The 17978-nt window shown below is 42.4% G+C and overlaps 1 protein-coding gene across 1 annotated transcript in view; it reads left to right on the top strand.

Annotated features, from left to right (window-relative positions):
* LOC111952558 (inositol 1,4,5-trisphosphate-gated calcium channel ITPR2) overlaps nt 1–14845 on the top strand; it is a 160347-nt gene extending 145502 nt beyond the window's left edge. Inside the window, exons 55-56 of the mRNA XM_023971370.3 lie at nt 9430–9591; nt 12045–14845. Coding sequence (XP_023827138.1) covers nt 9430–9591; nt 12045–12128 — 246 coding nt within the window. The 3' untranslated portion in view covers nt 12129–14845. The remainder of the gene's footprint in view (nt 1–9429; nt 9592–12044) is intronic.
* The last annotated feature ends 3133 nt before the right edge of the window (nt 14846–17978 follow it).

Below are 17978 nucleotides of genomic sequence, written 5' to 3'. Positions count from 1 at the left end.
TTTTACAGCCAAAGAGAGGAGTCACAAAAAGCAGAAATATAGATCAAATGAATCACTAACCGTTGATGATCTTCATCAGATGACACTCATAGGACTTCATGTTACACAATACATGTATGTTTTGTTCGATAAAGTTCATATTTATATCCAAAAATCTCAGTTTACATTAGCGCGTTATGTTCAGTAATGTTTTGCCTCCAAAACATCCAGTGATTTTGCAGAGAGCCACATCAATTTACATAAATACTCATAATAAACATTGATAAAAGATACAATTATTAAACATGGAACTTTAGATAAACTTCTCCTTAATCCAACCGCTGTGTCAGATTTCAAAAAAACTTTACGGAAAAAAGCACATCATGCTAAAATCTGAGTACAGCGCTCAGAGCCCAAATAAGCCATAAAGATATCCGCCATTTTTTTGAGTCAACAGAAGTCAGAAATAGTATTATAAATATTCACTTACCTTTGATTATCTTCATCAGAATGCACTCCCAGGAATCCCAGTTCCACAATAAATGTTTGTTTTGTTCGATATAGTCATTTATTTCCAAATACCTTCATTTTGTTCGCGCGTTCAGTCCAGTAATCCACATTCATGACGCGCAGTTTAGACAAAGTCAAACAATTCCATTACAGTTTGTAGAAACATGTCAAACGATGTATAGAATCAATCTTTAGGATGTTTTTAGATGTATAGAATCAATCTTTAGGATGTTTTTAACATAAATCTTCAATAATGTTTCAACCGGAGAATTCCTTTGGCTTCAGAAATGCGATGGAAAGCAGGTCGCTCTCACGTGACTGCGAATGTTCAGCTCGTGCCAGACACCTGACTCAAAGAGCTCTGCTTCCCTCATTCTTCACAGTAGATGTCACGCCCTGACCTTAGAGAGCCTTTTTATGTCTCTATTTTGGTTTGGTCAGGGTGTGATTTGGGGTGGGCATTCTATGTTCTGATTTCTATGTTTTTGTATTTCTATATGTTGGCCGGGTATGGTTCTCAATCAGGGACAGCTATCTATCGTTGTCTCTGATTGGGAATCATACTTAGGCAGCCTTTTCCTCTTTTGTCATTGTGGGAAGTTGTCTTTGTTAGGGGCACTATAGCCCTTGTAGCTTCACGGTCGTTTTTGTTATTTCTTGTTTTGTTGGCGACATTTTACTAATAAAAGAAAATGTACGCTGCACCTTGGTCCTCTTCTTTCGACGACCGTGACAGTAGAAGCATCAAACAAGGTATTAAAGACTGTTGATATCTAGTGGAAGCCTTAGGAAGTGCAAAATTACCAATATCCCGCTCTATATTGGATAGGCAAACCTACAAACCTCAGATTTCCCACTTCCTGGTTGGATTTCTTCTCAGGTTTTGGCCTACCATATGAGTTCTGTTATACTCACAGATATCATTCAAACAGTTTTAGAAACTTCAGAGTGTTTTCTATCCAAATCTACTAATAATATGCATATCTTAGCCTCTGAGCCTGAGTAGCAGGCAGTTTACTCTGGGCACCTTTTCATCCAAGCTACTCAATACTGCCACTCAGCCATAAGAAGTTAAATTAATGTGAGCTAGAAACACTATACTGCAGTGCATTGGACGATTGTTTGTGCAATGTGTTTGTACTTTGTCTCTCTCCAAATAAACTAAACTGTAGTTAAAGGGTACATTATGTCCCTTCTCATAAATTTCTAATTGGATTTATTGGGCATGCTTAATCAATCGGTCACATTTGAGTCGGGGTTAAACAGGACCTGTTGTTCCTAGTTGTTTTTGCAAACGTTCATGAGAAAATGTCTTTGTGCCCCACAGTGGCCCTCTTTTCCCTCTGTATGTTGAGAGAAGGGGCTGTTGTTTTGAAGTTATTTTTGCCCCACCTCAGGGCTAACTGAATTAGCGTGTCGTGTCAGGCTCCTGTGGTCTGTCGGCCAGTCTGTCCTCACTTCACCTGTTGCTCAATGCCTCTGCCCTCTCTCGCTCTCTTTCTCTCCCCTTTTCACACTCAGTGACTAAACAAACTTCTACAGTGGGGTCTGAAATAAGAATGACTGTATAAAATAAATAATTGAAATACTGAGCTATATTGTATGCAAAAAGCAAATGAAAGGAGTAGGCATTTGAGATTCTCCCAATACCTCACCTTGTGTGGATAACGGCACTGAGCCTTTTTCTAAAATGTTTTGTGAGTTGGAGAACACCACTGGGAGGGATCTTAGACCATTCCTCCATACAGAATCTTTCGATTCTTATGGAYTGTCCGCTTCAATTCAAACCACAGGTTTTCAATGGTTTTCTAGTCTGGAGACTAAGAGCTTACTGGAATTTAACTGGAATGTCACGACCCGGGTTCGGTGACTTTCTTGCTTTGCAGCTCAAATGTATCGTAAATGTCACAGTAGCCACTAGACTAGCCAGTAGGCTAAGCACAAAGACAGCTACTGGTAACATGCAACGTTAGCTAACATAATTTGCTTCATGAAGTAACTTCAACAAACAAAAATTAATGTTTAGCCCTCATACAAATATGAAAGTACAATAACGTTGTCATTCATATTATCCAGAGCTAAGCAAAAATGTAGATATAGTCCTCACATACTAACTTAATAGCTAAGTTAGAATGCCAATGTTAGCTAAACAATGGCATTCGGCCTACTTTATAACAAACCTTGCTTCATTTCATCAATATCATGCGCAAACCATTACATTAAGTTGTTAATTCACTAGGCAGTTGAAGCAAGACAATAACCCCAAGCACACATCAAAATCCACAAAGAAATGGTTAATTGGTCACAAAATCAACATCAACACTCCGTCCCCGGGCTTAAAACCATTTGAATTGAAGAGAAGTCCATAATCGCAGACAAACGATATCAAGGATCTGGAAGGATTCTGTATGGAGGAACAGTCTTAATTAACATAGCTTTCAATTTGTTCGCCATCTCATAAAATGTTTGAGAAAAAGTGCTGTTATCCTCGCAAGGTGAGATATTGAAAAAAGGGATGTCAATATTTTTGACCCTTACCTTTTTGAGGAAAAACATATTACTTGTTAAACAAAATCTCATCCTCTGTTCAATTGTGTTAGTATACTTAAGCAATAAGGCACAAGGGGGTGTGGTATATGGCCAATATACCACAGCTAAGGGATGTTCTTAGGCACAAGGTGCCTTATTGCTATTATAAACTGGTTACCAACGTAATTAGAGAAGTAAAAATACATGTTTTGTCATACCCGTGGTATACGGTCTGATATACCACGGCTGTCAGCCAATCAGCATTCAGGGCTCGAACCACCCAGTTAATAAAAACAATATAATTCACAATTTTTTTTGCATACATTATAGCTCAGTATTATATTCATTTGATAGTAATTTTTGTCATCTTTTTCAAGGGTGTCAATATTGCGGACCTCACTGTATATTCATGCTAGCTGAGTAGCCTAATTGACACTGGTGAATAGGCTTTTATATGGATGCATGATGCAATCACTCCCCTGCCTCTTCCTACTTACACTTCTACTTACCCCAGCCTGCTAACTTTAAACGCGGTGTTTTCCGCGTGCTAGCATAGTAACGACTACCCCGAGGGCTTCCCTGTTCCATCCATTGCTGTTCACTGGACCCTATGATCACTTGGCTACATAGCTGATGCCTGCTGGACTGTTCATTAAACACGGTACTCCATTTTGTTTATTTTTTGTTTATCTGTCGGCCCTTGCTTCGAACTCAGGCCCTGTTTGTAGTTAACCAACCCTCTCTGCCCATTCATCGCCATTTTACCTGTTGTTGTTGTCGTAGCTGATTAGCTGCTGTTGTCTTACCCGTTGTCTTAGCTAGCTCTCCCAATCAACACCTGTGATTGCTTTATGCCTCGCTTTGTCTCTTTCAAATGGCAATATGCTTTGTACACTGTTGTTTAGGATAGTTATCATTGTTTTAGTTTACTGCGGAGCCCCTAGTCCCACTCAACATGCCTCAGATACCTCCTTTGTCCCACCTCTCACACATGCGGTGACCTCACCCAGCATAACTAGCCCATCCAGAGATGCAACCTCTCTTATCATCACTCGGTGCCTGGGCTCACCTAAACTGTACCCGCATCCCACCATACCCCTGTCTGTACATTATGCCCTGAATCTATTCTACCACTCCCAGAATTCTGCTCCTTTTATTCTCTGTCCCCAACGCACTAGACGACCAGTTTTGATAGCCTTTAGCTGTACCCTCATCCGCCTCTGTTCCTCGGGTGATGTGGAGGTTCACCCAGGCCCTGCGTGCCCCCAGGCACTCTCATTTGTTGACTTCTGTAACCGAAAAAGCCTTGGTTTCATGCATGTTAACATCAGAAGCCCCCCCTAAGTTTGTTTTACTCACTGCTTTCGCACACTACGCCAACCCTGATGTCCTTGCCGTGTCTAAATCCTGGCTTAGGCCACCAAATATTCTGAGATTTCCATACCCAACTACAACATTTTCCGTAAAGATAGAACTGCCAAAGGGGAGGAGTTGCAAACTACTCCAGAGATAGCCTGCAAAGTTCTGTCATACTTTCCAGGTCTATGCCCAAACAGTTCGAGCTTCTAATTTTAAAATTGTATCTCTCCAGAAATAAGTCTCTCACTGTTGCCACCTGTTATAGATCCCCCTCAGCTCCCAGCTGTGCCCTGGACACCATATATGAATTGATTGCCCCCCTTCTATCTTCAGAGTTCGTTCTGTTAGGTGACCTAAACTGGGATATGCTTAACACCCCGACAGTCCTACAATCTAAGCTAGCCCTCAATCTCACACAAATGATCAAGGAACCCACCAGGTACAACTCTAAATCCGTGAACATGGGCACCCTCATAGATATTATCCTGGCCAACTTGCCCTCCAAATACACCTCTGCTGTTTTCAATCAGGATCTCAGCGATTACTGCCTCATTGCCTGCATCCGCTATGGGTTCATGGTCAAACGACCACCCCTCATCACTGTCAAACACTCCCTAAAACACTTCTGCGAGCAGGCCTTTCTAATCGACCTGGCCCGGGTATCCTGGAAGGATATTGACCTCATCCCATCAGTCGAGGATGCCTGGTCGTTCTTTAAAAGTAATTTCCTCACCATCTTAAATAAGCATGCAGGCTTTCAAAAAAATGTAGAACTAAGAACAGATATAGCCCTTGGTTCACTCCAGACCTGACTGACCAGCACAAAAATATCCTGCGGCGGACTGCACTAGCATCAAATAGTCCTCGCGAAATGCAACTTTTCAGGGAAGTCAGGAACCAATACATGCAGTCAGTCAGGAAAGCAAAGGCTAGCTTTTTCAAACATAAATTTGCATCCTGTAGCTCTAACTCCAAAAAGCTTTGGGACACTGTAAAGTCCATGGAGAATTAGAGCACCTCTTCCCAGCTGCCCACTGCACTGACGCTAGGTAACACTGTCACCACCGATAAATCCGGGATAATTGAGAATTTCAATAAGCCTTTCTCTACGGCTGGCCATGCTTTTCTCCTGGCTACCCCAACCCCGGCCAACAACTCCGCACCCCCCGCAGCTACTTGCCCAAGCCTCCCCAGCTGCTCCTTCACCCAAATCCAGATAGCAGATGTTCTGAAAGAGCTGCAAAACCTGGACCCGTACAAATCAGCTGGGCTAGACAATCTGGACCCTCTCTTTCTAAAATTATCCGCCGCCATTGTTGCAACCTCTATTACCAGTCTGTTCAACCTCTCTTTCGTATCGTCCGAGATCCCTGAAGATTGGAAAGCTGCTGCTGTCATCCCCCTCTTCATAGGGGGTGACACTCTAGACCCAAACTGTTATAGACCTATATCCATCCTGCCATGCCTTTCTAAAGTCTTCGAAAGCCAAGTTAATAAACAGATCACTGACCATTTCGAATTGCACCATACCTTCTCCGCTGTGCAATCCGGTTTTCGAGCTGGTCACGGGTGCACCTCTGCCACGCTCAAGGTACTAAATGATATCATAACCGCAATCAATAAAAGACAGTACTGTGTAGACCTGGCCAAGGCTTTCGACTCTGTCAATCACCGTATTCTTATCGGCAGACTCAACAGCCTTGGTTTCTCAAATGATTGCCTCGCCTGGTTCACCAACTACTTCTCAGACAGAGTTCAGTGTGTCAAATCGGAGTGCCTGTTGTCCGGACCTCTGGCAGTCTCTATGGGGGTACCACAGTGTTCAATTCTCAGGCTGACTCTTTTCTCTGTATATATCAACGATGTCGCTCTTGCTGCGGGTGATTCCCTTATCCATTTCTACGCAGACGACACCATTCTGTATACACCTGGCCCTTCTTTGGACACTGTGGTAACTAACCTCCAAACGAGCTTCAATGCCATACAACACTCCTTCCGTGGCCTCTAACTGCTCCTAAACGCTAGTAAAACCAAATGCATGCTCGTCAACCGTTCGCTGCCCGCACCCGCCCACCCGACTAGCATCACTACTCTGGACGGTTCTGACTTAGAATATGTGGACAACTACAAATACCTAGGTGTCTGGCTAGACTGTATACTCTCCTTCCAGACTCATATTAAACATCTCCAATCCAAAATTAAATCTAGAATCGGCTTCCTATTTCGCAACAAAGCCTCCTTCACTCACGCCGCAAACATAACCTCGTAAAATTGACTATCCTACCGATCCTCGACTTCGGCGATGTCATTTACAAAATAGCTTCCAATACTCTACTCAGCAAACTGGATGCAGTCTATCACTTTGCCATCCGTTTTGTCACAAAAGCCCCTTATACCATCCACCACTGCAACCTGTGTGCTCTAGTCGGCTGGCCCTCGCTACATATTCGTCGCCAGCCCCACTGGCTCCAGGTCATCTATAAGTCTATGCTAGGTAAAGCTCCGCCTTATCTCAGCTCACTGGTCACAATAACACCCACCCGTAGCACGCGCTCCAAAAGGTATATCTCACTGGTCATCCCCAAAGCCAACACCTACTTTGGCCACCTTTCCTTCCAGTTCTCTGCTGCCAGTGACTGGAACAAATTGCAAAAATTGCTGAAGCTGGAGACTTATATTTCCCTCACTAACTTTAAACATCAGCTATCTGAGCAGCTAACCGATCCCTGCAGCTGTACAAAGCCCATCTGTAAATAGCCCACTCAATCTACCTACCTCATCCCCATATTGTTTTTATTTACTTTTCTGCTCTTTTGCACACCAGTATTTCTACTTGCACATCACCATCTGCTCATCTATCACTCCAGTGTTAATGTGCTAAATTGTAATTACTTCGCTACTATGGCCTATTTATTGCCTTCCTCCTCACGCCATTTGCACACACTGTATATAGACTTTCTTTTTTTTCTATTGGGTTATTGACTGTATGCTTGTTTATCCCATGTGTAACTCTGTGTTGTTGTTTGTGTCCCACTGCTTTGCTTTATCTTGGTCAGGTCGCAGTTGTAAATGAGAACTTGTTCTCAACTAGCCTAACTGGTTAAATAAAGGTGAAATAAAAAATAAAAATGGTGACTCAGTGACTGTCAAGACTGAACAAAGTTTCAACAGCATTTCCTTTGACCAAGTCAACTGTGTTGACCACTGTGCTGACCACTGTGCTGACCACTAGTTAGACTTGCACCTGCTATTAAGTAGGGCCTTGTTATAAAACAGAGAAACTAGTTTATATACTGAACTTTATGCTGCTAAAACGGTCAAATAAATTGCACGCCTACATACCGTATGTTTCAATTGCTCAAACATATCTATAAACATTATTTGAGGAATGGAGGGAAGCTGGATATGGAGTGAAAATGCTCTGTTTAGTTTAGTAATTCGACCATTTAAAAAAAACAAGCACACATAAAACTTGAAAAAGCCATACATGCACATGAATAAAATCATTCAGGATAACACACAATAAAGTCTGGGACTTATTTCCATTGTGATCCCCTGTTATTTACATATGACATTTTAGTCATTTAGCAGACGCTCTTATCCCGGGCGACTTACAGAAGAAATTAGGGTTAAGTGCCTTGTGCAAGGGCACATCAACAGATTTTCCACCTAGTCGACTCAGGGATTTGAACCAGCGACATTTCGTTTACTGGCCCAACGTGCTTAACCTCTAGGCTACCTGTCATCATGAGAGATGAGCTCACTGAAAAAGTGCTGTTTAAAGAAACACTGCCGCTCCCTCTGTCTCTTCACGATCTCTCCTCTTTTTCCTGTACAGTATCTTTGTTTTTACATAAGTGGTGGGATAAAATCCTCCTGTTCCTACCTCTACGTTGTGCCAGCCATATCTATCAGCACCTTTTAAACCGTGTTTTTCAGCCAAACTGGCAACAAGATCTTACATAACATCAGCTGAAGGCGATCTATCTGTCTCATGGCAAACCGACACGTGCACACAGATATTGGTACAGACACATCTTAAGCCCATTATATAATGCTGCATCTTTTTCTGTCTATATTTTCCTCTGTACTTTGTCCTTTATGGCCACTTGAGGTAGTAATCTCTGTTGCAGGTAGTGCTCTCTCTCTGTTGCAGTTCAGCATAGCAAATATGTCTAGTGTGTCTACTAAAGACTAACACGTGAGCTCCCCCCCATAGGCCTACTCATTTTATTCACTGCTTCACTAGAAACACAATGTTTCTGTGTTTGAGCTCCTGGAGGCTGATCTGGAGTCAGTTCCTTTGAGGAGATATACTGTACAGCTTACTGCAGTACACAGCCAGTGGCTGGCTGATCTGGAGTCAGTTTGTCTGAGCAGCTATACTGTTAATGTATTGCTTACTGCAGTACTCAGCCAGTTTATGTGAGCAGATCTTTGTACAGCTTACTGCAGTGTCTGGCTGGGAGAAAACAGGCCTGGTTAAAAGTAATCACACTCCTCTAAAGTGAGGAACTTGGACCAATTCCCTCAGATGTACTGCTTAATATACCTATCCTGGCTTTCTCTCTCTTTCTTTCTCTCTCTCACCTCACTCACACATACATGTATTATTTTCCTGGCTCCCTCACTCTGTCTGTCAGCCTGTCTGTCTTCATCTTTCCTTCTTTTCCTCCCCCTCCCTCCCACACTTTTCCTCTCTTTGTCTTTCCCCCTCTTTCTCCCATCCCATTCACTTTCACTTTTCCCTCCCCTTTTCAGTGTTTCTCAACTTCTCCTTTCTCTCTCCATTGCTGCTCTCTTACCCTCTCGTACCCTCTCTCTCCCTCTGGTTTTAGCTCAGTAAACACTGCTGTGCAGTGTTGAACTTCTGAATTGAATAGGCATTGAATCTGCTACGTAAATACATTTAATTTGTGCCAATAAATGTTCTTTTGAAATCAAATCTCTCACGCTCTCTCTCGCTCTCACTTCCTCCCACTCTCGCTTCCTCCCGCTCTCTCGCTTCCTCTCACCCTCTCTTTCTCTCTCACTTCCTCCCTCTCTCTCCAGGAGAAGAACCTGGACTGGTTCCCCCGGATGCGGGCCATGTCTCTGGTGAGCAGCGAGGGGGAGAGTGAGCAGAACGAGATGCGCTCCCTACAGGAGAAACTGGATGGCACCGTCAAACTAGTGTCCCTGCTGTCTTCCCAGCTGTTCGAGCTAAAGGAGAAGGTACGGCACTGTCGTTGAAGGCATTAGTTCATACACTTAAGACAAGGCCACGCAACTCAAATGTCGTGTTCATTGTGGCACTCAACGTTTAATGAGCGCTTCTTATTGGAAAAGTCACGGGTCGGTATTTGAGGGCCGCCGTCCTAAGGGTCTCCCTAACACTTAACTGATCTTTGGATGTCATTGATTGGTCCGAGTGTAGTCCACACAGTATGGACTTTCTTCATTGGTAACTCTTTAACCCATAAGAGGCTAATCGGGGGAGGGGGGCTACTACTAAGCTATTTGTTTTAAGTTCATACCCAGGTTCATTTTGCTATTTGATTTTGAATTTTAAGACCCCTTGAAGTATAAAAAAATATACATACCAAATGTATTTTATGATTTATTTATTTATTTATTTATTTGCATGTATTTAACCCCTTATTTTTGTCACTAAACAGTCTCCGTATATACTTCCATTATATATATTTTTTACTTGCACCGGGAACCTTCAGACGAGTTTTGTGAGGCCTGTGGGAGTCCTAGAGCAAAACAACCATGTGTGTGTTTGTAGGAGAGTCTCACCTTTCCACAAAGGGGTCATATTAGTGTGTAGCCCAAACTGTTTGGACGCTACAGACAGAAGTTGGCAGATCGGCTGAACCGACTTCAGACGAGTCCCAAGACGCTTGTGGGGGTTGTAGAGCAAAACAGAGAACACCATTGTGTTCGTGAGATTCATCTTCTCATAGAGGGGTCATAATAGTTTGTCAGGTCACTGACCTCTCTATCGGCAGTGTCATCGTCGTCGGTGATCAGTCCTACCTCCGTTGTGTCGTCAGCAAACATAATGATGGTGTTGGAGTCGTGCATGGCCACGTGAAATTTGGTGGAACAGGGAGTACAGGAGGGGACTAAGCACGCACCCCTGAGGGGCCCCCGTGTTGATGGTCAGCGTAGCGGATGTGTTGTTGCCTACTCTGACCACCTGGGGGCATCCCGTCAGGAAGTCCAGGATCCAGTTGCCCAGGGTACTGACCTTAGGGATGACCGCGGAGGGCACTATGGTGTTGAATGCTGAGCTGTAATCAATGAACAGCATTCTCACCATCATGAGTCGTCATGGGTCTCCTCACTTGTATCACAATGGGGAATCATTCCTATCAGTTCACATGCACTTGTCCTTTTCCTTGAGGTTATCATGCCTTGCTGTACAATGCCATATCCCTCCCTGACCTTCCAGAGAGCCTGTGGCTGTTGGGCTGACTAGTCATGATGCAGCAAGTAGTTTGACCGATCGTCATCACTCCACCATCACCTGATCATTACAACACCATCACCTGCCTCTTCTGCATGTGATCTCCGTGCAGTCACAGGCCTCTCGTTGTTTGTTCCTGTTCTGCTGCCCAGATGTCTGTGTGAACAACACCCCATGTTGACGTATTTACATTTGAGTAATTTAGCAGACGCTCCTATCCAGAGCGATTTTACAATTAGTGCCTTCATCTTAAGATAGATAAGTGGGACAACAACATAGAGGGTCACACTTCAGATAGTGAAAATAACAGCCGTGGTAAAAACAGAGCTGGAACATTGACCTCCTGCATGTTGTTTTGTGAACTGAGCCCTCTTATACTCCAATAGAGAAAATAACTTCACAGTAAAAACAGAGCTGGAACATTGACCTCCTGCATGTTGTTTTGTGAACTTAGCCCTCTTATACTCCAATAGAGAAAATACCTTCACAGTAAAAACAGAGCTGGAACATTGACCTCCTGCATGTTGTTTTGTGAACTTAGCCCTCTTATACTCCAATAGAGAAAATAACTTCACAGTAAAAACAGAGCTGGAACAGGAGTCATGGGTTGTGATTGATTGATTGATTTACCAACCTATGAGGAATCAGAGTGCTGGTGTTCATGGTATCGCAGACTATACTGTGTTTACCTAGGAAGATTGTTAAGGACTTGTCTCAAGACAGACAATTGTTTCTGGAATATTACATTGTGCAGGGTGAATATGTAAGACAGGAAATCGAGGATAATTAAGGACAGAGGCTTTTTCCGGCCATGTGTGAACACCGAGAGCTGAGCCAGGTCTTCAGAACAGAGATTACAGATACTGACCGGTACATTGTGTTTCTTCTCACTAATGGTGAATATCAGGAACCATGTTATGAAGTGTAAACTAAAGACGGTGAAAAGTTATCCTGGAAAGATGGACATCTCAAATGGACTCCTTTGGACATTACCACATTTCAGTTAGGAACTATCCCACAAATTGCCTAAAATGTACACAAATTAGTAAAGCCGAGATTGGATTCTGCGTTCTGAGATTACTGTCGGTGTAACCTGGGCTGAGTCTTGACTATTTGTAGGCTACATTGCCAGATTCCATTGACACTGCCCAAACTGGCAATGCTGTGTGTAGCTTATATTGAACAAGTTCTTCTTTCCTTATCTTCTCCACAGATGACAGAGCAAAGGAAGAATAAACAGAGGCTGGGCTTCCTGGGGACTCATGGAGTCAACAACCACCATATCCCAGCACACTGAGGGGCCCGGGGCCCCCTTATCACAGAGAACTCTGCTGGAGGTACACACAGTAACCACACACACACACACACACACACACACACACACACACACACACACACACACACACTCAAACAGTGCCTTGTATTCAAAGCAATCAGTGCCTCGTTCTTAGACTGAGTCCTCAGACGACTCACCCAGCATCACCCTCCCACATAGAACAGTACAGTGATTTGTGCCTTTAGAACAACACAAGCTGCACAGTCATTCTGATCATCCCATATAAGTCCTTCTGCTCTATGAGTGAGACTGAATGAGATGCAAGGCATGCGTCACTATGCCAGGCTGCAGCAGACTGACTGCAGCCTGGAGGTCAAGGAAGAGGGTTAAAGGTTAAGTACTGTGGCCCTGTGGGCAGCTACACTCTTCCTTCAGTATTCTCAGTGCACTGTGTCTATCTGACAGATGAAGACAGAGACTGGGCTATACCCAGGTCAGGTATTGGTACATTGGGTGGTTGGTGTAGTTCAGCTCTGTTTAGACGTTGGAGGGGTTGCTCCTTGTATTATTGAATAGCCCTTTTGGGAAAGGGTATACGTGTAATTTTAAGGTAAAGTATTTTCTTCCTAGCCTGGTCCCAGATCTGTTTGTGCGGTCTTGCCAACTCCTATGACAATGATAATACGAGTTGGCAAGACCGCACAAACAGATCTGGGACCAGGCTATCTATTCTCTTTTGTTTTGTTTTAATATGACCTGTTAACTCATGAATGTAACTGGAGAATAATACTTTCGTTTTTTTTTTTTTACTGTGGAATAGAAATTGCTAAACTTACCGCGTGGCTGCCTTATGTGGTAGCATTGCTTCATCATCTTAATCATAATGACCGGGATAGTCAATGTTCTCAGTGGCCTGCACTAATTAAAAAATTATTCTTTAAAAAAAAATGTTAACATACAACTGGAGAAACGGATTGCCTGTGACAATACTTTTTGGTGACACTTTACTTCAACTAGCCGCAATAATGCTTCATAGCTGTGTCATAAACATGTAGTAAAGATTCAATGCATATGTCATTTCTAAAGGATATACTATGACAATGTTATGACACATATATTTACATATTGCAGTAGTTAGCCTCCTACTGTGAAGCTTCAAGACATGTTAAAGACGTTGTTGCGAAGCGTTACGCCGCTGAGTTCAAGTAAAGTATTACCGCCTTTCCTCTCAAAGAAGTGTCATCCATGATAATGCAATCGCTGCACTTCATTACTTTCTACAAATGTTGTACATAGTCTAGAAATAACGCAGTGAAAAAATGTATATGAAGATAATCTGATTATCTGTGTGGAATTTACTTGAAAGTCCTTGTGATTCAAAGTCTTATATTGGTACAGAATGTATTCACCACTGTCTAAAGATAATGTGCTTGTGTACAATACAGTAGATAGGTCGTTCCACGAAATGAGTCCCTTTTGGGTAGTATAACTTGCTGAAAAAAAACATTCTGTCATGAAGAGTACATGTTCAACTTAATTAAAAAACATGTTTTCCCATTTCAAGAGGTTAAATAAAAAAAATGACTGTGGTAGGTGCCTATTAAGTACCAAATAAAATAGCAGGGTTGGCCGTAACAGGGTTGACCGTAGCAGGGTTGGCTGTAACCGGGTGATTTCGTCTTAAATCAGGCATAAATCCCTTTGTTACAGGGGGAATGGAAGCTTGTTGTATGCAACAGGGAGTGGCAATTGAATGCAAGCTTCACAAATGTTTTTTAATTGTTTAAACATTTCTATCCTGTCTATCTATGGGTAACAGGGTTGACATGTTCTGCACGACCAACTCGGTTTTCCACCACAAAACAGCAGAAAATGATCAAAAGAGTAGAACCAGCCTGTTTTTACACTGTGATCAGACTAGTAGATGTTGAAAGTTCCTTTTGAAAAAATTATTCAAATCATATTAAAATGAGAGTTCAGTTCACGTAACGGGGTTGACCTTTAAAATGAGGGACAGGGTTTTTTACCTTTAAAATGAGGGACAGGGTTTTTTACCTTTAAAATGAGGGACAGGGTTTTTTACCTTTAAAATGAACCACGGATTGCCTGAAATAAACAATTTCCAGAAAGGACTGTGAAAGCAACAAAATATCTAGGGCTTTAGAATGATGGAGACAACTTGGAGACATTTTGGGATCAAGTGGGTTAAAATCTTCCTAGAAGTCACAGAGGGTACATGTCAAAATGCTGAATTTATTCATATAAAAAAAATATTTATTGAATTATCCATGTGGTCTATATTAAATGGCACTTCATTTAATATAGAATTTAAATTCAAAATTGATTCACAATTTCTATTAAGGGACGAAAAGGGACTAATTTCATGGAATGACCCAGAAACAGTCACTCATGTTGATAAAGATGTTGCATAATACTGTAGTCATGGGTGTTTCCCAAATGACCCCCTATTCCATATGGCCCGGGACATAACCATGGGACTCAATCTCATACTCTATTCATTCTCTGGTTTTTTGTACTCAGCCATGTAAAGTCATCTCACTCAGTCAAATGGAATGCAATTCAATATATGTGTAAATGTTTTAATGTCACACAATCACATAACAGTATGTATGCACTCCAGAGTGGAATGCCCTTTGACAGTTTTCTCTAAACAGATTGTGTATTTAATGTTGTTGAGCTGTTACAATGTAATAAAGCTATGATAAGATAAGAATGGATGTTTTTGCCTTGAGTTAATCACTGTCTCTGTGTATTTAGTCAGCAGTCTTTGGGTTGAATTCATGTTTGTCCTACCGTTGTGGGCCACTTGCGCACATACACAGTACACACACCACAATAAACATCATACTTTAACGATCACACCGCAACCGTTCTGCTCAGTGCATCTGCTTAACACTCATAAGAAGCCTGATGTGGACTTTGGATCAGCGTTATCTTTTGTCATTTTTTACTTTAGCCTGTTTGGAAAGATCAAGATGAATGACTGGAAATATGTCTGTGTGACTCAAATTCACCTTAATTCCAAATTAGCTAATTTTCTCTGATTTAAAGATATCAAATGAAATGGTTTACAGTGCTAGGATAGACAAGGAATCCGTGTACAGTTGGATAACGCAACACGTGCGAGGTCATTAATGAATGTAAGGCTTGAATTGTTTCCAAGTTGTTTTATAATCTAGACATGTGATTTCCCACCCGCCTCCCCCTGTTTGATCTAAATGGAGGGCACCCCTCCTCCCGCTTGGACAGGGCTCATGTCCAGAGATGGTTCTGTTCTTGTTGACGCTGGCGGGGCTGCATTCTCTCACGCCGCCTCTGTGACACAGCCATTAAAATTAGCTGCACGCGGTACCATAATAGCCCACAGCTGTCACCGAGCAAGGCAGGAAGGGGAAAGTCCAGCAAATCTGGAATGCTCCGACTAGGAGGGGAGGGAAGGAGAGAGGGGGCGATGGGACATGCCTACCCTGGCTCTGTCGGTACTGTATGGTGCATTCATACACAAACATCCACTGCTTTGTTTTTTTATATTCCAATGACCTGGAAAATTTCAGCCATATATTCCTCAAACAATAATTTCTCTCATACAATTGAAATGGCATGGCAGATGCCGCCATAGTTAATCTACTGCTTCTGTTGGACGTGTCCTAACTGCCATTGGACTAATGTATTTTTTAGTAGCTAGTAGTGGTGTAAGGTTCTGTGTCAGGATCAGAAAGAGAATAGCTACAGTCTTTCCACTTGTGCTGCTCGGAGTCTGAAAACATACTGCTGTAATGTAATGGGTTGTCACCCCCAGGTCGATATGTGTTACTGTACCCTTATGACTCACTGTTATTCTGAGAAACTGTACACGTTTTGTGCACGTGAACAACACATTGCGTGCACTTGAGCTGGACACCGGAGTCTCTCGACACTGGCAGCCCCCGACCAAAGTCACGTGTTGTTTAGTCAGCGTGAACTCAGACCCACCCAATAGTAGTAGGACAATAAACAGGATATTATGCCACAAACACCTCTGGGACTGAGCCACGGTGATGATTTGGATGTTGTGTTTATTGTGTTTGGAGGCAGGTGTTGTAGTGTGACAAACAAAATATGTTTTTGTGTTGTAGTGTGACAAAAGAAAAACAAGTATTTTCAAATGCTATGTTGAGCAACTGATAGGTGATTTTGTTCTGCTCAAATGCCAATTTCTGTTTCCCAAGTAATTTGGGCACATTTTTTTTCTTCTCCAGTTTGAGTTATGCCAGTTGCAGGTGGCCATTATTGAAGTGAAACTGCTCTAACATAATCCTATTAGTCACGCCTCTGGTAATGTCACTTTTTTTCATTGAATTTTAGTTACTTGAAAGTGTTCTGCTCCCACTAAGTGAAGGTTGATCCAATAAAGTGCCAATACAGAAATTGATCACCTCATTTATCTCCCACATTCATCTCCCCTTTCAAAGGGTCAGAAGAAATGCACTGGACAACAGATCAGATACCTTTCCGTTTTTCACCACTCGCAAATCAATGGCAATTTCAAGCAGGTGTTTGCCGTTTCAAAGGAAGGATAACAGATTTTGTGGGAGGAAAATAACTCTTATCTGTAATTTGTTTAAATACATCCCCCTCGTGATGGGCTGCACATGACTTCCCTATGTCATGCTGTCATGAATAATGATGCGGTGTGGTCACATGATAGGCCTGAGGGTGTTATGAACTATCAAAAAAATCAGGGCTATATTCACCATAGCAAAATAGTGTTTAGGGTTTTTCAACAGAAAATGAAAAACAAGCTGTTCTTATTGGACAGAACTAGGTAGTCCCTCCCTGTTTTCTTCCGTTTGGTGCCTAATGAACATGGCCCAGGCCCTCTAACTTTCTCACTTAATCTGATAACACGCTGCTGTAGTGTACTTTTGTACAGCCTTATCCCTTCCAGTGATTGAATAAAAAGACTCCGGTTCAGATAGTTATGTTTCCCTCGCAAGCTGTCCGTCTTCAGTGATAGCTGGTGTGATACTGTAGCTCGCAGGCAAAACGCATTCATTCACATACTTTTCATCAACAGTATTTCAGGATTGGGTTAAGAATAGTTGAGGTAGGATTGCATGCAACACAAATAATACAACTGCTATTTAAGGACTTAAAAGTCAACACCATTTATTCAAAGTAAAAGTGAGACCATGCTAAAAGGCGTAGAAAATGTACACGGACATCGGCAGTAGTTCTTTCTCTAATGTACATGTAAATGACACGAAATGCTCAAGCACCAGTAATAAGGTGTCTATTGAAGATAAAACACAGATTTTGCTATTCTCAAACACTTATCTTCGTGTATTATGTACAAAGACTCGACTATAGTATCTCTAATGCACAGTAATTACCATGTTACCACCACCACTCATTAGCTCAAATTCTCCTCATATTTTCTGCTTCTGTTTTTCATGCTGCTCTAGTTTCTAGATGTGTCATAGGTAAATGCTGTCCACTACCAGCACCTAAAATGTGATCTACAATCCACCTAAGTTCATTTAGCATAAGACAACATACACCAAACCTTTGGACAACTGATTTAACGTCTTCACTATTGGAAGGACACTATCCAGCTAAATGAGCCATATAAACTTAGTTTCCCTCTTGGGGTGGCACAGTTCAGTTGTCTGTCTGAGTACCCCTTTACCTACCCCTCCCCAGCCCAGCCCTCCCCCTGCGGTTGCAGCAGTTTTGGTTTTGCCTGGCTGCTTGAGTCATGACTGGACGCCACTGGTATTGTTGATAGCCTCCACATGCCTCCTCGCAGCACCAGTATGTCTCCACTCTGAGTGGTTAGTAAATGCAATAACACACCAGGCTGTACTGCTG

The sequence above is a fragment of the Salvelinus sp. IW2-2015 genome, linkage group LG26, assembly GCF_002910315.2.
Source record: "Salvelinus sp. IW2-2015 linkage group LG26, ASM291031v2, whole genome shotgun sequence".
Lineage (NCBI taxonomy): Eukaryota > Metazoa > Chordata > Actinopteri > Salmoniformes > Salmonidae > Salvelinus > Salvelinus sp. IW2-2015.
This window is presented reverse-complemented; position numbering and strand designations above follow the sequence as displayed.